Here is a 22284-nt window from a genome sequence, read left to right as displayed (position 1 = left end):
CTCCAGGAGCTTCTGCAGGCAAAGCAGGACCTTCAGCATCTACTCATCGCCAAAGAGGAGCAGGAAGACCTCTTGAGAAAGCGGGAGCGCGAACTCACCGCCCTGAAGGGAGCCCTGAAAGAAGAGGTTTCCAGTCACGACCAGGAGATGGACAGGCTGAAGGAGCAGTACGACGCCGAGCTGCGGGCCCTGCGGGAGAGCGTAGAGGAGGCCACCAAGGTGGGTCCCGGCCAGAGTGCGGAGGGGGTGTCCGTTGCTTGCCTGCCTTTTCGTGACAGGGTGAAACTCAGTTTCATCAGATGATTGATCCAGACCTTGTTCACAGACAATACACTCAGCAGTTCTGTTGGTCACCGTTTTAAGTTTGTAAACTTAAAAATTGTTAAGGACCCTGCTTAGAAGCTCTTATTACATGCAGTGAGGTTTAGAAAGCCCAGGAGTGAACCCCTCCAGGGTTCCTAAAGGTCGCTGGCCTAGGGCACTGCGTGACTTTGCTAATGGGGTAGGGTTGCAGACAGGACCCAGATTTCTGGAATCCTTCACCCCTGCCCCCGCCTGTTCCTTCCAACTTGTGAAGCCTTTTGTTAGACAATTCAGGTTCTTTTCTCAGCAGAGTTACAAGAGGGTTAATGGGCTGAATTGCCCAAACCCTTGCAAGATAATTTTTCTCTTAATTGAATTCTTGGCTCCTGCAGATAGATTCTAAATTATGTTGAGGTCTCTGGTGCGGGCCTCATGTGGGCTGTTAAAGAAAAGGGGAAAATGAAGGGGAAAATGTTGTGAAATATCATGCCATCTTTAGGGAAAGAGGGGAATTACAGAGTATAAATTGTTTAGAGTCTTTGCAATATACAGGTTAAAGATGATGAAGAAAGAACTCTTGATATTGTTTGTTTATTCTGTGATGATTACAGTGACAGCTCAGAGCTGGTAGGCCCTCTCTCCTGTGCTGCATAGTGACTCACTGATTTTCAGTTACAGCGTGGTAATTGCAAATGACAAGAAGTGAAAGATGGGTTTGTTGTCTAACAATAAAACATTTGGGAAATAGTCTGCCTGGGGTTATTATAACAGACAGTTAAAAAAAAAGTTGATTTGCCTATCTTAGTTTTTTTAAGGTTTGGTTTAGTTTGGGGGAGAAAAGCGAAACTGATTTAATTTTCGTTGCTTTGCAGGGACATGTCTCTTTTTTCTGTCTGATTTCCTTTCTGTGCAGGAGCCTGGTGTCCTTTCTCTTGGCCTTTATGTGCTGTTGCTTCATGGGGGACATGCCAACAGGCTGCTGAGTAAAATAATTTTCCTTTGGACCCATCATGTCTTTATCATCTTCAGACCTTATGTCAAAGGTTGAGTTAACATGGTTTATTCATTGAAGGGTAGTTGAGGATGGTGTTTGGCAAGTTTATAGTAATTTGACGGTAAGGAAAATTAAACTTATGCCACACACGGGATGCAGGAGATTTTACTGGAAGTTTCTAGGTCCTCTGCTGTCACATGTTACAAGTGGGGAAGGGAATCATGGTAGGCGAAAGAGGATCTTTGTTGTATGGAAATGAGATAATCTGTAAAGACTTAGGCTACTGCATTTTTGTTGTTGTTTTTAAATTTTATTTATTTTTGGCTGCATTGCATTTTCGTTGCTGCGCACAGGCTTTTCTCTAGTTGCGACGAGGGGGGCTACTCTTCGTTGTGAGGTGTGGGCTTCTCATTGTGGTGGCTTCTCGTTGCAGAGCACGGGCTCTAGGCGCGTGGGCTTCAGTAGTTGTGTCATGCAGGCTCAGTAGTTGTGGTGCACGGGCTTAGTTGCTCCATGGCATGTGGGATCTTCCCGGACCAGGGCTCGAACCCGTGTGCCCTGCATTGGCAGGTGGTTTCTTAACCACTGTGCCACCTGCGAAGCCTGGCTAATGCATTTTGAGATCTCCTGACATTTAAGCATTGCTTCAAATTAGACAAAAAAGAATCACATAGACCAGCGACAAGCCATTTGTAGTCGACAGTGTGTGCCCTTTGTTGCCTTGTGGCTGTCCCTAGCACAGTGTCTGACACAGTCACATCTGTGCCGCATCTGATGAGTGCAAGTAAGTGGAGGATCAGTTCCCCTCTTAACTGGATTTTCAGTGCCTGGTGTGTGGTTCCTGTTGAATTTTCTCCAGTGATGACATGGGAGATCTTTCAGGAAACTCTGTTTCTCTGCCTTGCTTTTGTTTTGTTTGTTTGTTTGTTTGTTTTTTGCGGTACACGGGCCTCTCCTGTTGCGGAGCCCAGGCTCCGGACGCGCAGGCCCAGCGGCCATGGCTCACGGGCCCAGCCGCTCCGCGGCATGTGGGATGTTCCTGGACCAGGGCACGAACCCGTGTCCCCTGCATCGGCAGGCGGACTCAACCACTGCGCCACCAGGGAAGCCCCTCTGCCTTGCTTTTGCATTTCCCTGCAGTTTCTTAAAGAGGATCCTGATTGTGTTTTTTTATACCTTGTTAGCTTTTGCTTCTGAAGGTATTTTCCAAACAAATGTGGCAGAATCATATTTAATGGAAAAAAATTATGTCAATGTAATGGACAGATGCTGCCTTTTTTTTTTTTTTTTTTCCGGTACGTGGGCCTCTCACTGTTGTGGCCTCTCCCGTTGCGGAGCACAGGCTCCAGACGCGCAGGCTCAGCAGCCATGGCTCACGGGCCCAGCCACTCCACGGCATGTGGGATCTTCCCAGACCGGGGCACGAACCCGTGTCCCCTGCATCGGCAGGCAGACTCTCAACCACTGCGCCACCAGGGAAGCCCTGATGCTGCCTTTTTGTTACATTATTTACATATCAGTACTATATAATAGAATTTTAATAGTATTATATTAACTACTTGGAGGAGAGTGAATTAGATACATATATATATATATATATATATATATATATATTTTTTTTTTTTTTTTGTAGTACGCGGGCCTCTCACTGCTGTGGTCTCTCCCGCTGCAGAGCACAGGCTCTGGACGCGCAGGCTCAGCGGCCATGGCTCACGGGCCCAGCCGCTCTGTGGCACGTGGGATCCTCCCGGACCGGGCACAAACCCGCGTCCCCTGCGTCGGCAGGCGGACCCCCAACCACTGAGCCACCAGGGAAGCCCTAAATATAATTTTTTAATTTAGTAAAGAGTTTCTTAAATTTTACACTGGCCTTTATTATTTTTTAATTTTAAAAATTTTTTCATAAGAGATATATTTTCCAAAGTTCTTTTTTAAAAAAATTAATTAATTTTTGGCTGCACTGGGTCTTCATTGCTACATGCGGGCTTTCTCTAGTTGTGGTGAGTGGGGGCTACTCTTCGTTGCGGTGCACGGGCGTCTCATTGCGGTGGCTTCTCGTTGCGGAACACGGGCTCTAGGCACGTGGGCTTCAGTAGTTGTGGCACAGGGGCTCAGTAGTTGTGGCGCACGGGCTCAGTAGTTGTGGTGCACGGGCTCAGTAGTTGTGGCGCACGGGCTTAGTTGCTCTGTGGCATGTGAGATCTTCCCGGACCAGAGCTCGAACCCGTGTCCCCTGCCCTGGCAGGCGGATTCTTAACCACTGCGCCACTAGGGAAGTCCTGTACACTGGCCTTTAGCCTTTTCCTGCCTCAGGGGAGGGACTCACCCACCACTGTGACTAAAAGCTGACATTTCTTTAAGGAACTGCATTATATTAAAAAGTTTATTTAAAAAGTTTATTTCCTTGGTAAGTCTTTGGAGGCAGCCCAACCTCCTAGCATCAGTTTTTCTAATTTTTGCTACTGAATCAGGGCCAAAAATCCCTACAGTGCTATTTTATCATTGTCAAACAGCAAATATTTCATTCTGGCCTGAGCTTGAGCACTAAAAGTTTTAAATTACTAGAACATTTGGTGAAAACTGTCACATTATATTAAGAATGTTTTATAGGTATTCCAAACAGATACTCTGTAAAAGTGGTTTTCGTAGACCCAGACAGCCACACCTTTTAAAGAACAGATTGATTGCTCAACAGAGGAGAATTCATGAGCGCCCTGATGGTGTGGGGTGTCCTCGTGCAGCAGAATGAACGTCACTTCCCCTCAGAGTGGTGGTAGTTCAGGGCATTAAGTGAGCTGCTTCAGTTCCCTCCCCACAGAAGGAGGTGTCTTTACATTGTTAGAAAGAGGATTCTATCTATCACACAGTCTTTGAAAAGACTGTGATAGATAGAACGTTGTTCCATAACATACTTTTTTTCTATGTTATGTTCTTTTATACTCTTTCCAGTTTTGAAAAGGAAATGTCCTCTTTCTCCTTGGGTCTGTGGCAGTGGCTGGGATCCACGTGCAGAAATGGACAGTCAGTGGGGATGTGCATGACTGTCATCTGGGAGTGAAATGAAGACCGTCCATAGCTGTTAGCGTCTTCTTTTCATCCCTACTCCTCCCTGTCCCCAGTTCTTGAGCAAGAGAGAAGTGTAGATGGTGGTCAGCATTTTCAGATTTCTCAGAGAGTAGGCCCAGCTCAAATTCCAGCTCCTCTAAGAGCTTGCTTCTTGGACTTGACAGTTCCCAGGGGCCTGGTATTGCTGATTATAGAGTAGGAAAGAGTAAATGCCCCAAGTGAAGCTATAGGAGATGGCTTGTGCTGGTGGAAACCAGGAAAGATTTCATGGAGGGAGCTGTGAGAGGGGAGTGGTATTTGGACATGTGAGCATGGAGGCTGAGGACAGTTGGGGTACCGAGTACAGCATAAGCAACACCTTGTTAGGTGGGAAGGTGAGATGTGTGTTTGGGCTGGAGCCTTATGGAGCAATAGAAGAGAGGAGAAGGCAGGCTTAGGATAGGGGGAAGAAGAGGAGGACACAGATGCAGAGACCTGAAGAGAAGCAGCCAGGATCAGTAACAGAAAAGCAAGGGGAAAAGCGTTGTATTTGGCCTAATTAGTGAAACATTTGAGAAACTTGTAAAAGCAGCCCGTTTTTATATTACATACTTATACGTTGAGTCTGTGTGGTTTTATATGGTTCTGCTCTTTATAGTGTAAATTCTTTCTAACGTTACAGCCGCATTTTATATTCTATATAACCCTTAGAGAAATTGTATTCAAATTCAGTGATGTTGAAACTTTTCTTTTCCCCTCCAGAACTGTCCTTAGATTATGCCCTTATGTGTGTGTTTCACCTGATAATTTGGAAATGTCGCTCAGTCTTGTAAAAATGAATACGTGCTCTCGTGCTCCTTTCTCATAGCATCTGTAGATTGTTCCTTCCCTCTCGGCTACCAATCTGTGAACAATTTCTTTTCAAAGCATAAGGTCGGCCGAGGGTCAGATGGTAAACCCAGTGCTAATCTCAGGATCAATGGAATTGCCTTCCTTAAGAGAAGGCTAATTCAGTGTGAAATCTCATTTCTGTCTTCTCCGGTGGAGGCACGTTAGCCGGGGAAACTGTAAAACATCCTTATTTCCTCAGCTCTTTAACTTCACGTAATCAAGTTACTCTGAATGACAGCTGTTGAGAGCGGGGGAAGCGGCAGGTTTGTAATCAGGAGCCCACAGGAAAATGTCCCTTTTCTGCAGATTCGAGTGTGCCTAGAGTGGCTCAGGTCCCTCCGTCGGCAAAAGTAACATGGGAAACATTCAAGGTTAAAAAGCTTCTACTTTTCATTTTTTTCTCCTCTCTAGTTTTTTCCCCCCAGAGCTGGCTATTCATAATTACATCACTCTTCTGCATTCTGTACTAATTAAAATGTACCTGAATAAAGAGGCCTGGTGTGGCATCCTAGGGTGTTCGTTTTGAACCTTCCATCAAAGCCCCAGACGTGCCCCATCCCTGCTGTGTCTCTGATCCCAGGTGCATGGGTCCTGATAAATCTCTTATGGGCCTTGGTGAACAGTAAACGGGACATCCCAACACTTCACTCCTGGTGTTTGATCGGAGCTGCCAAAGTCACTTGCTGTGGGTGTAGAAGACTGAGTAAGAGTCCCTGACATGCCCATTCATTTTCCATCAGATATTTGAGTGTGCTTTACCACTGCCAGTCACTGAGGATACAAGGCAGGCAAACCATGGTTTCCAGCTTGGAAGATCTTTTGTAGCCCTGTGGGGAGAAATGTGCAAATAAGATGAGAATGAAGTTATAGGTGCTGTGGTTGAGGCACATGCAGGGCAGGAGATCAGGAAGGGCTTCTGGCGTCCGAGGGCAGCGTTCAGGAGAGCACCAGCACATCTGTTCTGTAACTTGACGCCCTACATGTCTTTTGCGTACCAAATAGTCGAGAATTAGACATGAAAACGATAATTCCTTTCCAAGACCTCTGTGAGAGTTTCTGAACATTATCCCATCTTGAACCTGCTGGCTTTGTACCCAACTCCTCTTAATAAACTCAGAGTTAACATTTAGAATTGCTAGAAAGTTGAAATAGTCTAAATGCGAGACAAAGAAAGAACGTTGACCTGAGGGATGAGTTAAAATAGATTTCATTTATTTAAAAAATCAATTAGGTCCCAGTTATAGGGAAGGTTTCTGGAGGGGTAGGACCTCATGAAGTGAATATTTATGGGGAAGGTCTCTTTCCCGCTAGGATGACAGCCTCCAAGGAGCTCTCCTTCGGGTCTCTCGCCTAACTTCAAGGGAGCAGATTTAGCTGCTGCCGTTCTGTGGGGAGTGTCACAGTGCAGGGGAAAGGATCCTCACACAGAGAGGCCAGCCTTCGGCAGGTTTTTTTTTTTTTAACATCTTTATTAGAGTATAATTGCTTTACAATGGTGTGTTAGTTTCTGCTTTATAACAAAGTGAATCAGTTATACATATACATATGGTCCCATATCTCTTCCCTCTTGCATCTCCCTCCCTCCCACCCTCCCTATCCCACCCCTCCAGGCGGTCACAAAGCACCAAGCTGATCTCCCTGTGCTATGCGGCTGCTTCCCACTAGCTATCTACCTTACATTTGGTAGTGTATATATGTCCATGCCTCTCTCTCGCTTTGTTTTAATGACACTCCCTTGAGGCCTCATAAGTGTCGGTTGAGTAGGAGGGCGTTTTCCTGTAGCTCCTGGGAGAGAGGAGGTGGCAGCACGGCTTTCAGGTTGCCCAAAGCACTCGGATGACCCAGAAAATCACAGTGAATTCACATGGAGTGTGAAGAGAAAGTGTGGAAACTTGGTGGAGAAGGAGTACAAAAGCCTTGTCCTGGCCTCAGGAGGAATAGCAGAACAGCCTGGTCTGCGAGTCACACTGTCTGTGCCGCATCTGACACAGGCTTTAAGCCCGCCTGTGGGAGGGGGGACAGCTCTTGCCCGTTTCCCACCTGTATGAGGAATGCCCAGAGGACGAGGCATAAATAACGCAGAAGATTGGGCGACCGCTAGTCAGCATCAACGCCTCACCGTTGGGAATGGATGGTTGATACAGTATTTGGACTCTCTGTCAATAAGTAGTTCATTCATAGTCATTCATTAATTGGGCAAGTATCCATTCCAGCATTTCATGTGGGCCAGGCACTGTGCTGGGTTGTGGGGATAAAATGGGTAAGAGGGGTGAGACGGACAGAGTTCAGCCAGTCATGTGTGTAAATGTGTAATTCAGTTGTGATAAGCGCTTTGAAATGGAGGGAGGGACGGGAAGCTTCCTCAAGCAAAATGAGGATGGAGATCTGAAGGATGAATGGGAATTAACTAGGGTTAAAAAAACCTCACAGAATGTTCCAGGCAGAGGAAACAGCATGTGCACAGGGCTTGGTGGAAGGAGGGGGTGCAGTCTGTTCAAGGTGTTGAATGAAGGCCAGTGAGGCTGGGCTGTGAAGGACGACGGGAAGTCTGGAGTGAGAGGAAGTGGAGAGCAGAGTAGGGACCAGCTCATGCAGCCTGTGTGCGTCTTAAGGATTTTGTTCTGTGTGTGTGTGTGTGTGTGTGTGTGTGTGTAAGTGTGTGTAACACAAGCAGAGCAGATTCCTTTTGTGGCAAAGAGTCTGCTCTGATCGTTACAAGTAAGGGCGTTGCCCTGGGATGACGTATTCATGCTGCCATTTTAGATGGAGGCATGAGCTCTCTGGGGTCTCTTCAGCAATCTATTTCCATTTTTAATGAGGCCTCTCTCTCTGCTGAAGGGCAGAGGGGAAGGGAGTTGGGGTCATGGAGGGTCCCATTTTCTTGAAAAAATTAAAAACTTTTTTATTGAAGTATAGTTGATTTACAATGTTGTGCTGACTTCTGCTGCCCAGCAAAGTGACTCAGTTATACACATATATACATTCTTTTTTATCTTCTTTTCCATTATGGTTTATCCCAGGAGATTGGATATAGTTCCCTGTGCTATACAGTAGGACCTTATCGTTTATCCATTCTAAACGTAATAGTTTGCATCTACTAACCCCAAACTCTCAGTCCATCCCTTCCCTTCCCCCCTCCCCCTTGGCAGCCACAAGTCTGTTCTCTATGTCTGTGAGTCTGTTTCTGTTTCGTAGATAGGTTCATTTCTGCCACATTTTAGGTTCCACATATAGGTGATATCATATGGTATGTTGTCTTTCTCTGTCTGACTTACTTCACTTAGTATGATAATCTCTAGTTGCATCCATGTTGCTGCAAATGGCATTATTTTGTTCTTTTTTTTATGGCTGAGGGGGGGTCCCATTTTGTTTGTGACACTTTTCTCTTTGCTGATCATTGGTTCCCTGAATTAGTAAACTGTGTCTGTGAGTGAGTCGGTGAGGGGAGGGTGGGTAGGGATCATGGATGAAGGGGAAAGCATGGTCTGTTGGTGGTGAGGTTTGTAGGAGGAAAGTTTTGTTTTCTAACAAGGCTGTTACAGTGTCTTAGTGCTAGAAATACCTTTAGACACTTATAGAAGTAGAGAGAATAACCTAGTAAGGTGCTTGCCTGTCTCCCCAAATGGAACAAACGTTCTGAGATCTCCGAACCATCCATGGACACCACCCACTGAGTGGTGTATAACTGAGTCCAAAAGTGTGAGCGAGGCAGGAGTGGTGGTCACTCACTGAGGGCCAGGAACCAGGTGCATTTCCAGGTGTGGATATGCCCACAGAACTGGGCAGTGTAAGCAGACGGGCTATTTTAAATAGCCAAGGATGATTGCAGTCACTCTAATATTGCAAATAGTTGAATCTTTAACATGTGAAAGGAAAACTGCATGAATTTTGTTATCAGAAATCCTACTCAGTCTGTGTTGTATTTTTTCTGATCTGCTGTATTCTTTCTGACCCTCTGAATCCTGCCTGATGAATATTTTTCTAAAGACTTGCCAAGATCACTAAGTAGATTTCTACTTGGTGGGAAAACTTGGCAGTATTATTTGATCACTCTAAGCAGAAAATGGAGGATGTCATAAGCTCTAAGTCCGTTAGATAAGAAGTAGTGTGGAAACAGAAATATTTATAAGGTCAAAGTAAGTCAGGGCTTATAGGGCTTTTATGGTAGCCAGCCTCTGAGATGACCTGCTCCCCTGCCCAGTGATCTATGCTTCCTGGGAATCTTTCTCCTTTGTAGGCCCTTCCCAGGTTGGATAGGGCTGCTCTGTGTGACCAGTAGAGAATGGTGGAGTGTGACTTCCAAGGCTAGATAAAACACATCATTTTAGCTTCTTCCTTGCTTCCTCTTCAATTGCTTGCTCTGGGGAAAGCCAACTGCCATGTTATGAGGGCCCTCAAGTAGCCTGTGGAAAGTCCCATGTGATGAAGGACTGAGGCCTCCTGTCAGTAGCCATGTGAATGCACCATCTCAGAAGTGGATCCTCCAGCCTCACTCAGGCCTTCAGATGACTGCAGCCTTGGCCAACCAACATCTTGGGCCAATCTCATCAGAGACCCTGAGCCAGAACTACCAAAGTCACTTCTAGATTCCTTACCTTCAGAAACTCTGTGAGATAATAAATATTTACTATTACTTTTGGCTGCTGAGTTTTGGGGTAATTTGTTATGCAGCAATAGCTGACTAATACAGCATTTTGACAAAGCCATCTCTCTTATGCCGCATTTCCTTATAGCCCCTGACTCCAGCAGAGCCATAGCATCCTGGCATACCCTTGGTCTAGTCCTTGTTTTGCTGGACTATACCTGTTAGGTGATATGTCATTCTCCCCATTTTGAAGGAGGGACCATCTTATCCTTTGTATCACCAGCACCTTGCAGAGTGCTCAGTAAGTGTTCTCTTTCTGCATGAATCAGAATGTGCAAAGGTTAAAAAGAACACAAGCATAGTTTGAGAGGGAAGCGTTCTAAATTTGGCTTTGCTTTTATTGACTTCATAGAAGACTCCTGGTCCTTCCTGGTTTTTGTTTCCTTTGTTTTAAATGGGTACTATTTTTATTATCAAAAACAAACCAGAAACCAGGGCATATGCATATATGCTTGTGCATGTATAGACTATCTCAGGAGGGACGCAGAGCGATAGTGATTGCCTTTGGGGACAAGTAGGGGGAAGGGGTGAGAGGAAAACTTTTTAAAAACGGCATCTAAAACCTTTTATACTACCTCAATCTATCCCATGTATAGTGAAATAGGGGTACTGATCTGTGCCTTCCCTAGGCAGTCTCAGAGGAAACCATGGGTTTAGTGGTGTATGTTTACTTTTTGTCCTTGGGGGCCCCTGTCTCAGCTTTGGCCTTCACCTTCCATCTGCTACCCAGGTCTGTGTGTCTGTGTCCATGGGCATCACTTCCATCCTCAGATCTTTTTTCCCACGGCCGCCATCCCGGTTCAGGCCTCGTTATCTTCAGCTTGGATGGTTTCAGCAGCCGTCTCCCTGCTTCCTCTCCTGGTTTGGCCCCTTCAGACCATACCCGCCCTGTTGTGGGTTGGCCACCCTCTGGTCCGCCCCCCACTCCCAGCAAGTCCTGATGGCTTCCCTCCAGTTACAGTTACAGCCCTGCATGAGCTGCCTCCCACCTGCCTTTTCAGCTCTGGTCCTCACTGTTCATGATGACCCCAGTGTCAGCCACACAGCGCAGTTCCCCATTCCTTGGTAGAAATGTGTGCCCTGTCCCCACACGCTTGCCACCTCTGGGCCTTTGCTTTGTAGTCCCCTTCCATCGCGAGTCCAGTGTGGTACCGTAGACAGGGTAGAGGCTTGCGTCAGAAGATGTGGGCCTTGTCTCCACTGCTTACTGGCAGGGAGATCCTTTTGTGGGGTACTGTATTTCATTTTATGGAGTAATGCACATAATTTTTTTTACAGTTGAATTTCTGGGGAGTTCCCTGGCTGTCTGGTGGTTAGGACTTCGCACTTCCACTGTAGGGGGCACGGGTTTGATCCCTGGTCAGGGAACTAGGATCCTGCATGCCGTGCAGTGCGGCAAAAAAAAAAAAAAAATTGAATTTCTGTGCACCACTTGGCAAAATACCATTTCTTCCTCTTCCTCCCAATTCCTGCAGTCCCCTTGTATGTTCTTTGGGAGACAATCTGCACTGGTGGTTGTCAGCCAGGAGAGATTCTGCCTACTGTCTCTGGGGGAACCGGTGGTTGTCAGCCAGGAGTGATTCTGCCCACTGTCTCTGGGGGAACTGGTGGTGTCTGCAGACATTTTTGGTTGTTGTAACTGGGGGGATGCTACTGGCACGTAGTGGGTGGAGGCCAGGGGTGCTGCCACATGTCCTACAATGCGCGGGACAGTTTCCCAGCCCCCGCCATGTATTTCTGTTGAGAAACTGGAATCTATGTATACAAGTGCGTGTATATGTTTATGTGTGTGTGTGTATTCTTTTCTTTTTATACAATGACTGCTGCGTGACCTTAAGCATAGTTGGCAAGCAGAATATTGTTGGCAAACCTCATCTGTGATCCACCATATCCTCTTCTCTCAGTTGGGAAAATAATACTAACAGCGCCTGTCTCCCAGGATTGTACATATTCTGGTCTCAGGCTGTGTCTTCTGACTTGCTCTCCTGTGTCCTCCTCCTAGACTTCTCCCTGTGTCCCCTGGGCAGTCCCTCTGCCTTCTTTCCTCTGTCTCTCTGCTCAGATTAGCTGTCTAATCTCTAAAGTCCTTCAGTACCCCCTGTGCCTTGGTCTCTGCGGTTAAAATTCTGCCTGTCCTTCAGGGCTGAGCTCACATGTCCTCTTCTTCGTGTGGTCCAGCAGCTGCTGTCCTTTCTCTTTGAGATCCCCAGAGCCTTTGCCCCTCCTGTAGCGTTTTTTGTGGTTTGCTTTGCCTATAGTTGTTGATTCACTCAGCTCATGCACATGGTACGAAGCCTGGGGCTTCAGAGATGGACAGGATGGTCTCTGCTGCTGTCCCGAGACAAAGTTGATGCCGCCAGTTTGGCACGTGAAACGATGGCATCCAGGTTTGGAGAGGCTTTTATACAGCATGTAAAGCGGAAATACAAAAAGCAATGATTTTGTTCCAATTAGTCAGGCCAGGAAAAGTCCCTCAGAGGGAATGAGGCTTGAACTGAGTCTTGGGAGCAGTGAGAGTAGTGAGGTGATTTCGGGCATTCAGCTGGAGGGAATGTCATAAGCTGGAGCATGGGACCTTGGGATTGTTCTCTCCTGAGACTTTAGGGGTAGCCATTTTCCTTATTCATTTTTGTACCATCCATAGTTTTACCCTAGGCAGTTAATAGATTTGTTTGTGTGTTCATGTACGTATTCATTCAAATATTTTTGAGTGCTTTCCATATTTTAGGTACTGAATGGATACAAATGGGTTTAGCATGTTAGTGGCAGATGCATTGCAGTGGAAACAGTTAGAGTAGTAGGTGGCCTCTGCACATGTGGTTTAGTGAGTTTGGAGCTACAGATTAAGTCATGTGTTCGTGGTGAGCACATGTTAGGACTCTGGAAATGTGTGTAAGAACAGTCAGCGGCAGATGTAATGGAAAGCTCCTCCTGCCCCAGTGATCACTAGGGAATAGAACTTGTGTGAGCCAGCGTTACTAGGTTGGTTTCATGAAAGACAAAATAAAGGGCAAGGTGTTTGTTCTACAGGGTGATTGCAGCAGTTTTCACAGTAAAGGATAAAGCAGTGTTGTTTTGTCAGCAGTAAGTAGGAGTTGGGTGGGAGAGGGGACAAGGGAGAGGACTGTTCTTTTCCTAGGACATTCCAAAGTCATGGATGAATCTCGCCTTTGGGGACTTACAGACGAAGGGGAGAAGATGGCCAAGTGTGCATATTTCTCCTTTTAACACTTACCCTCTTTTTCTTTGTTAAATTTCTGCACATGTGTCTCAAGTGTGTGGTCCAGAGAGAAGAAATACTGGCTGTGTCTGGTTTTAGGGAAACTCTAAGTCCACTTACAGTTAGAAAAATGGGATGGGCTGGATGTGCTTCAGAGACTTGCTGGAACAAGGCTGGGGATAAATAAACATAAATAAATATATAAATATATAAATAAATATAAATAAATGACAGAGCCCAGAAGAGGTGGCAGTAGAGAGGACATGAAAGTATCTGGGCAGATATGGCATAGGAGGATGTGAAAGCCTTGTCTTTTCCATCCCTGAATTGTCCAAGAACCTAAAGATGTCTGTTCTGCACCAGGGAAAATGTTGGCTAGATGACAACGTAGGGAAGACTTAGAAGCCTGCAAATTTAGTTGGAAAACACTGAGTTCTTCATGGCTTTGGAGCAAGAGCTCTGCAAGAGCAATAAGCTCTGGAACGTGGGCAGTGGGGTGGTTCTGTAGAGTCCATATGGAGAGTCTTTTGAGCCAGTTGGGTTTATAAATATGACCCTGAACTTGAGTCCAGCGTGTGCCAAGCCCCGAGGAGGGGTATGGTGTTTGAATCCCTTGTGCTTTCTGATCTACAGGGTCCTCTCTGCCTGATGAGGCATTTTTCTGTCATGGCTCTAAGCCTGTGACCTTGTCTGAGCAGATTCCCACTGCTTCTTCCATACTTGGTTTCTGAGAGCTCAGGAAGCCAAGCACCTACCCTGCCTGCTGGGCTTCCTTTTACCATTCCTGTTGTGGACAGTTCCTTGGAGTGCCACCTCACTGCCATTTCCCATACCTGTCTTAGAGACCCTCAAGGCAGAAGCAGACGCCTGTGCTGTGTACCGTGAACTTCCTGCTGCTGAACTGGGGAGAAAACGTGGCTGGGAGGCGGTGAACTCTGCAGCTGACTCAGGCCCAGTGGAGAACCAGGGTTAATAATTTACTGTACCTCTCTGCAGCCACCGATGTTGACCTTGACGAAACTCTGGTAGAAATTAGTCAGAGCCTGGCGTGGCATTTAACTAACAGGATAATATGACAGGGAAATAACTTCTTGTTGAGAGGTTAGTCCTGTCTCTGAGTTTACAGTTGGCATTCGCGTGCATCCGGTCCTGTTTGCATCCAGAGTGGAGAACTGTTTGCTCACCATATTCACAGTGTTCATGAGACAGATATGTCACCCAAGGTCAGGGGGCCTGGCCTTATGTGGAGCTGCTCAATGTGGCAGGAGGACAAAAGCCACATTGAGGGAGAAGGCCTGTAGGAGAGGCAGTAGAACAAATCTGGGCTTAGTGGGTGTGGCAGGTGAAGAGGGCTCCCTACCTCACCCCCAGGCCTTCTATCTGAAATTCGTAGCCCCTTTTCTTGAGCAGTTCGGAATCTTTTACCTCTGGTGCTGGGAGAAGGTTAGACTGATTAAACTTCCTAGTGTAAAGTCAACAGCACTGCTGCTTCTAGAAGGTTCTTCAGTTTGGGGAAGTGGGGGCCTCTCCCTGTAGAATCTGTTCTCTCCCTTCCCTGAAATGAAACCAGCCTCAGGGAAATGGAGATAGCTAGATTAAAAGCCCTAGTTAACTATTGGATAAGCCTAGGCTGCTAAGAAATACGTGGTAACCCAAAGGTGGACTCTCCTTACGGGCGAGTTACCTAAATGCTGTGTTAGGTGGGCAGTGGCTTGGGCTGTTGCTCTCGGAAGTGGGAACGCAGTCATTTCCCTGTCAAGAGCCGCAGAGTGCTGTGGACGTCTAGCTGCCGTCCTCCTCCCTCGGCCCTGTAGGAAAGTGCAGTGATTTCGTTAGAGATGGTTCCAGCAAAGGGTTTCTAGGTTTCTACTTTTCTAGTACACCGGCATTTTTATCCAGCCATCAAATACATGCTCTCTAAGTAGATGTGTACTTTTGGGGAAAACAGCTGGCCCAAGATGGGAGTGTGTGGGGAATGAGACCCAAAAACAGAGCAAGCCAGCAAAAGGAGAGGTGGAAGAGGAAGGGCAGGAGCTAGAAGAGAGGGCTGGGGCTGGAGACCAGTGCCCAGCTGCAGAGGAAATCGGCATGATAAGCAGGCAAGGAGAACAGTCGTAGTTGGAAGTGTGACGGGCGTGGTGAGGTGCAGTGAAGGCGGGAGAGAGAAAAGATGCACAGGTTGGGGGCAGTAGGATAGGAAGTGGGGAAGCTGGAAGCATCCAGAGATGAAAGACAGAGGAGTCTGGAGTTTGAGCCACAGATCCAGAGGGTAAGGGGAGGAAGGATGGTTCCGAGAGGCACAAGAGCGGGCCAGCAGAGGATGGAGGAGAAGCTGTGAGCTATGTGTTATGCCAGGTGGGCGTTCTGCTCCAGGGGTGTTGGCTCTCAGTTTTCCCAGATAAAGAGAAGCCAGTGTTGGTTTTATGGCAATATTAGAAATGCATGGTTACTAAATAAATGACTTTTTAAATAAAATGTGAAGTGTGAGAAGCTAGAAGAGGATAAACAAACTTTTGTCACCTGAGATATGGAATCTTTATGCCTCCTGTTTCTAGGGACTCTCTGTCAATAGCATTGAGCATAGGTATGAAAATATGCATTGGATTTAATGTTTAAAAGAGCTGCAAATGTCATTTGTTAGTCTGTGGAAAGTAGGACCATAGTCCCATAAATTGTAGCTGTCTCTTCTGGTCTTTGGGCAGGAGTTTGAAGAGACTCTTGGAAAGATATCAAAAGAGGAATTTAAATGACTTAGGTCCCATCCATGAGAATGAAACCAGTACTCATTTAAAAACATTGTCTACTCTAGCTGAGAATTTATACAACCTTTCAAAGAGGAGACAGACACAGTCTAGGTTCCCAGTGACCCATCTGTGAGCTTGTGGCATTGCTTCTTGGGTCTAGGATCTTGTTGCTCCTACCAGCTGGCTTGGGGCCATCTTCCTTCCTCTTGAAACCAACTTTCTTTGATACGTCATTGGAGATTTCCTATTGTTCCCTCCAAATCACTCCTTGATGAACAGTACTTTAAAAGCCTTCTGTTTATATCGAGACATTGTCATATTGATCAATAGTATGTTATTAGTTCTAAAATATTTTTTTGGTAGAGTCCTTGGGGTTTTCTACATAGACAGCCGTGTCATCTGCAAATAGGGATACTTTTATTTTTTTCCTTTTGGATCTATATGCATTTTACTTCTTTTTCCTGCCCGACTATGCTGGGTAGAACTGCCAGCACTATGTTGAATAGGAGTGGTGAGGGTGGGCATCTTTACCTTGTTCCCAATTTTAGGAGGCAAGCATTCACTCTTTTACCATTAATTATAATGTTAGTTATATAGTTGTAGATGATCTTTATCAAGTTGAGGATCTTTTCCTGTAGTCATAGTTTTCTGGGATTTTTTTTGTTGTTGTTTGTTTGATTTTGAATCATGAACAGGTGTTGAATTTTAGTAAATGCCTTTTTTCTGCCTCTGTTGATATGATCATGTGATTTTTCTTCTGATTTTCAAATATTGAACCAGCCTTGTATCCCTGAAATTAACTCCACTTGGTCCTAGAGTATAATTCTTTTTATATGTTGTTGAATTCGATTTGTTAATACTTCGTTAAGCATTTTTGTGTCTGTATTCAAGAGAGAGATTTGTTCTTTCTTTCTTTTTTGGTACTGTCTTTTCTGGTTTTGGTATCAGGGTGATATTCACTTCATCAAATGAACTGAGAGGTATTTCTTACTCTTCTGTTTTCTGGAAGAGATTGTGTAGAATTCATGTTTATTCTTCTTTAAACATTTGGTAGAATTCTCCAGTGAGACTATCAAGGCCTGGAAATTTCATTTTTGAGTTTTAAAATTTTGAATTCAGTTTCCTTAATCGTTATGAGACTATTCAAGTTATCTATTTCATATGAGGTATGTTGTGGTAGTTTGCACTTTTTGAAGAATTGGTCCATTTCATCTAAGCGTCAAATTTATGTGTGTAGAGTTGTTTGTAGTATTCCTTCATCATCTTATAGATGCTTGCAGGGGCTGTAGTGATAATCCCCTATTTCATTCTTGATATTGGTAATTTGTATTTTATCTTTTTTTCTTTGTCAGTTTTGCCAGAGGTTTGTCAATCTTATTGATCTTTTAAAAGAATCAGCTTTTTGTTTCATTTATTTTTTTCCCTATTGTTCTTATGTTTTCAATTTCATTGATTTGTTTTTACCTTTATTATTTTCTTCCTTTTGCTTGCTTTGAGTTTATAATACTCTTCCTTTTCCAGGTTTGATGGTTTTCTTTGTTTCTTTGGTTTTTTTGGGAACACTCCAGATTTATTTAGTGTGTCCTCATTTCCTGCATTGTACATGGGTTGGTTTTTTCCAGGTTCTTAAGGTGGCAGCTTACATTATTGAATTCAGACTTTTCCTCCTTTCTAATGTGACTGTTTACTGCTATGAAATTCTTTTGCAGCACTGATTTAGCTGTGTCCCAAGAATTTTGATATGTTGTATTTTAATTCTCATTCAGGTCAATGTATTCTTTTTTGTTTTCCTTGAGGCTTTTTTTGTTTTTTTTTTTTTTTGACCCATAGATTATGTAGCAGTATGTTGTTTAATTTCTAAGTGTTTGGATATTTTCCTGTTATCTTTCTTTTATTGATTTCTAATTGGATTCCACTGTGGTCAGAGAACACTCTATATAGTTTCAGTTCTTTTAAATATGTTGAGGTTTGTTTTATGGCTCAGAATATAGTTTGTCTTGGTAAATAATCCCTGAGTTCTTGAAAAGAATGTATATTTTATTAGAAAAGGATTTTAAAATGGTAAATGCAGATCAATCTCATGGATAAAAATAAATGATTTTTTCTTGGGCAGTAGAAAGATTGTTCCTAGTTGGACAAGATATTTCACCATCCCCAACCTTAGTTATATCATCTACAAAATGAGAATGCATCCTTTTTAGTGGTTTACAAATCCAGTTATATTTGCATGTTAAAAGTAAGTGGTTGAGGATAAGGGAAGGATCAGATTATTTGCCACTGAGGGTTTTGTCCCATTCAAATAGTAATTTTGTGGATTTCTTTTCCTGTTTTATGGTTGTTTCAGTAAAAAGGAGTGATAGAAAAGGCTTGCTTTAAAATAATTTGGACAACGCATAAGAGCATAAGGTAGGAGAAGATATAAATATATGTTTTGGAGCATAGTTTTGCCAGCACATGTTTTTCCTCTCTCACGGTGTATTGGGAGCATCTTTTTAGGTGGATGTGTATAGAGCAGCCCCATATTCTTTAATGGCAGCAGCACAGCCCCCTGGACAATGGTTTAATAGAGGTTTAGCCACCTGCTGTCTCTTCTGGTGCCCCAGCCTCACGGAGCTCTCCTAATAGTCTAGCATTCTCCTTCTAGAGAAATCAAAGGGCCTGCCAAGGTAACTTGGCAAACCAGGCCAGAGTCAGGAGAGCCAGGAATTCAAATTCATGAGCAGCTGAGTCAGGGGACTGGAATCAGAAGTGAGGGTGAGTCAGGACCAGGGCCCAGGCTACTTAGACAGGCCGAGGTGGTGACCTTGTTGAATCAGCTGCTTTCCTGATTCTCTGGGATTGGGTTCGTCTCAACTGTGCTGAAGTCTGAAACTTTGTCTCCTACAGGGCTTGGCCACCAGACATGGCCAAGGAAGTTGGCCCGGGTCAAGTTTCTCCACCTCTCCTGTACTAAGTTACCTGTCAGAAATATGTAAAGCAAACTGTAGAGTCCCATGACTCTGTTTCTCTCTGTGGAAATGGGAATGATACATTGCAAAGGGTCAGGGAGAAGGTAGTGAAGGGAGAGGAGAGGAAGGGGAATAACGAATAGTGATGACGAGGGAGGCACAGTCTTGAAAAGCAAGACAGACGTTGGGCTCTTCTGGAAGAAGTAACCTGTTCTTGTCACCACGTCTAGTGGATCCTACCTCTCTAGTAAATCTGCCCACTCCTCTGTCCCACTGCTGCCATCTAAGTCCTTAAACTGGAGTCCCTGCTCACAGCCATGGTTTGATTGAATGGGTGAGAACAGGTTGTTAAGAGTGACCTTCAGATATTTACGGCAAATGATGGAATGAATATTGGAGGCATTGAGAGATCCAGAGGAGGTCCAGGTCTTGGCAGAGTGGTGAGTGGATGAGGACTTCAATTTTATTTACATCAAATCTGACTGTGTTGGGCTTCCCTGGTGGCGCAGTGGTTGAGAGTCCGCCTGCCGATGCAGGGGACGCGGGTTTGTGCTCCGGTCCGGGAGGATCCCGCATGCCGCGGAGCGGCTGGGCCCGTGAGCCATGGCCGCTGAGCCTGCGCGTCCGGAGCCTGTGCTGCGCAATGGGAGAGGCCACAACAGTGAGAGGCCCACGTACCGCAAATGAAAAAAAAAAAAAAAATCTGACTGTGTTGCATTTGAGGGGTGTTTGTTATATCCAAGGAGAGGTCTCTGGTGCAAGAGAGAGGCTGGGCTGGAGCTACCAATTTTGGTTGACCCCAGTGGGCATTTGCAATAGTTAAATGATCCTAAGGAGGAGGCTATTTGAATTCTGCCCTAATTTTTTTTTAATTCTTAAAAAAATTATTTTTATTTTTAAAAAATTAAATTTTTTTTATTATTTAAATATTATTATTTAAATATTTTTATTATTTTAAAATTTTTTATTATTATTATTTTATTTATTTTTTTTACAGTAGATCCTTGTTGGTTATCTATTTTAAGTGTAGTACTGTGTACATGTCAGTCCCAAACTCCTAATCTGTCCCTTTCCCCTGGTAACCATAAATTCATTCTCTAAGTTCATTCTGTGGATCTGTTTCTGTTTTGTAAATAAGTTCATTTGTGTCATTTTTTATTTAAGATTCCACATATAAGTGATATCATATAATATTTGTCTTTCTGTGTCTGACTTATTTCACTTAATCTGATAATCTCCAGGTCCATCCATGTTGCTACAAATGGCATTATTTCATTCTTTTTTATGGCTGAGTAATATTCCATTGTATATATGTACCACATCTTCTTTATCCATTCAGCTGTCGATGGACATTTAGGTTGCTTCCATGTCTTGACTATTGTAAATAGTGCTGCAATGAACATTGGGGTACATGTATCCTTTTTTATGTTCCCATTGGAAGGATGTGTTCTAGAACTTCTGACTGACATTACAGCAGTTGTAGGCCTGGCCCTGCCAGCCATGCTTGAGGTACTGTGGAGATAACTCGCTTCTTTGGCGTTATTTTTCCCAACCCAGTTCAACTTGCATTCCTGATCAATGCAGACTTTTAGTGGAAGGAAACTTTTTAGTGGGCACACAGGCTTAAAAGTCTTTCTATCAGCACATTCACACTAAATTCTAATTGCACAGCAGGTAGAAAAGACTAAGATCAGATACTCTACTGTATGTGTGTATTTTGGGGAAAAGGGGCTGACTTTGCAAATTCATATTTATCATAAAGATCAAGACCACTTCTCCTTGGGGAATGAGATTTTCCAAGATGGTAAATGGGTTCCAAAACGTCAACTTTTTTCCTTTCTCTTCTTGAGTTTATAACCTTCTCTGCTTGTTTTACCTCGAGCCAGCATTACTTATTTTCAGGTATGCAGAGCCAAGAAAAAGTTATTAAAGAGGAGAGTTGGTTTATTTTTGTTTTTCTGGGCAAAAGTGATAATGGGAACATTTGGAATACTGGGTTAGAATATATATTTTTTCCCACAGTATTTTTAGGAAATCTGAGGGTTTGGTGTTCTCTGATATTGGTAATAATGTGTCACTGGCTGTTACCAGATAAATCTATATACTTGGATTTTCTTTTCATTCACGTTGTTTTATTTATTTATTTATTTTTTTTTTTTTTTGCGGTACGTGGCCCTCTCACTGCTGTGGCCTCTGCCGTTGCGGAGCACAGGTTCCGGACGCGCAGGCTCAGCGGCCATGGCCCACGGGCCCAGCCGCTCCGCGGCAAGTGGGATCCTCCTGGACCAGGGCACGAACCTGTGTCCCCTGCATTGGCAGGCGGACTCTCAACCACTGTGCCAACCAGGGAAGCCCACGTTGTTTTCTTTTTTAAAAAAGGCCTGAGGTTGAGGCCAATATCTATATGGGACTGGATGATTGGAGCTGTCTTCAGTTGCTAGCTTTGTAGATAGTGCCGTTATTGAGAATCTTGCCTTTCCTGCCTCTTTACTTCTCATATAACGTGCAGGTCTAGAATTAGAGGTCATGTCTTCTGCCCAGATGAAATAGAGTTGGGTACAAGTTCAGACACTACCAGGTATGCTAGGTGGGAGAAAAAAAAAAGCTTTAAGATAGCCTTTCTCAAAAAATGTCTCCAGTATTCTGTAATCTTTGGATGTAGCTTCAGAGCATAGGAAATGAATAAGTTTGCTCTGGGCAGATGTTTTCATTTATTTAGGGTAGAATCTCTGCGTCTTACAGTAACTCTATGTTTAATTGTCTGAAGAATTGACAAACTCATTTTTAAGATGGTTGCACCACTTTACATTCCCACCAGCAATGTACATCCTCCTCATCACTTGTTGCTGTTTATCTTCTTGAGTATAGCCATCCTAGTGGTGTGAAATGGTATTTCTTGTGGTTTTGATTTGCATTTCCCTGATGGCTAATGATATTAAGCATCTTTTCATGTGCTTGTTGGCCCTTTGTATATTTTCTTTGGAGAACTATCTATTCAGCTCCTTTGCTCATTTTTTAAATTGGGTTGTCTTTTGATTGTGTTGTAACAGTTTTTCATATAGTCTAGATACCAGTCTCTTATCACATATATATTTTGCAAAATGTTTCTCCCATTCTGTGGCTTGCCCTTTTGCTTTCTTGATGCCGTCCTTGGAAGCACGTGATGTCCAGGAGTTTATGTATTTTTTTCGTTATGTGTGTCATATCTAAGAAACCATTGCCCAAACCAGCATTATGATGACTTATTTTTCTAAGAATTCAATAGTTTTAGTTTCATAGCTTTTATAGTTTTATCTGTTAAATTTAAGTCTGTGATCCATTGTGAGTTAATTCTTGACTGTGGTGTGAGGTAGAGGTCCAATGTCATTCTTTTGCATTTAGATAACAGTTGTCCCAGGACCATTTCTTTTTTTTTTTAATTAATTTTATTGATGTATTGTTGATTTACAATGTTGTGTTAATTTCTGCTGTACCGCAAAGGAAATCAGTATACA

The 22284-nt window shown here is 44.1% G+C and overlaps 1 protein-coding gene across 3 annotated transcripts in view; it reads left to right on the top strand.

The window, feature by feature from the left end:
* CGNL1 (cingulin like 1) overlaps positions 1-22284 on the top strand; it is a 154467-nt gene that overhangs the window by 73223 nt on the left and 58960 nt on the right. For all 3 annotated transcript variants that reach the window (XM_079912038.1, XM_079912037.1, XM_079912039.1), the window contains one exon: positions 7-219. In XM_079912038.1, the coding sequence (XP_079768164.1) occupies positions 7-219 (213 nt within the window). The remainder of the gene's footprint in view (positions 1-6; positions 220-22284) is intronic.

This window comes from Stenella coeruleoalba (genome assembly GCF_951394435.1).
Source record: "Stenella coeruleoalba genome assembly, chromosome: 2".
Lineage (NCBI taxonomy): Eukaryota > Metazoa > Chordata > Mammalia > Artiodactyla > Delphinidae > Stenella > Stenella coeruleoalba.
This window is presented reverse-complemented; position numbering and strand designations above follow the sequence as displayed.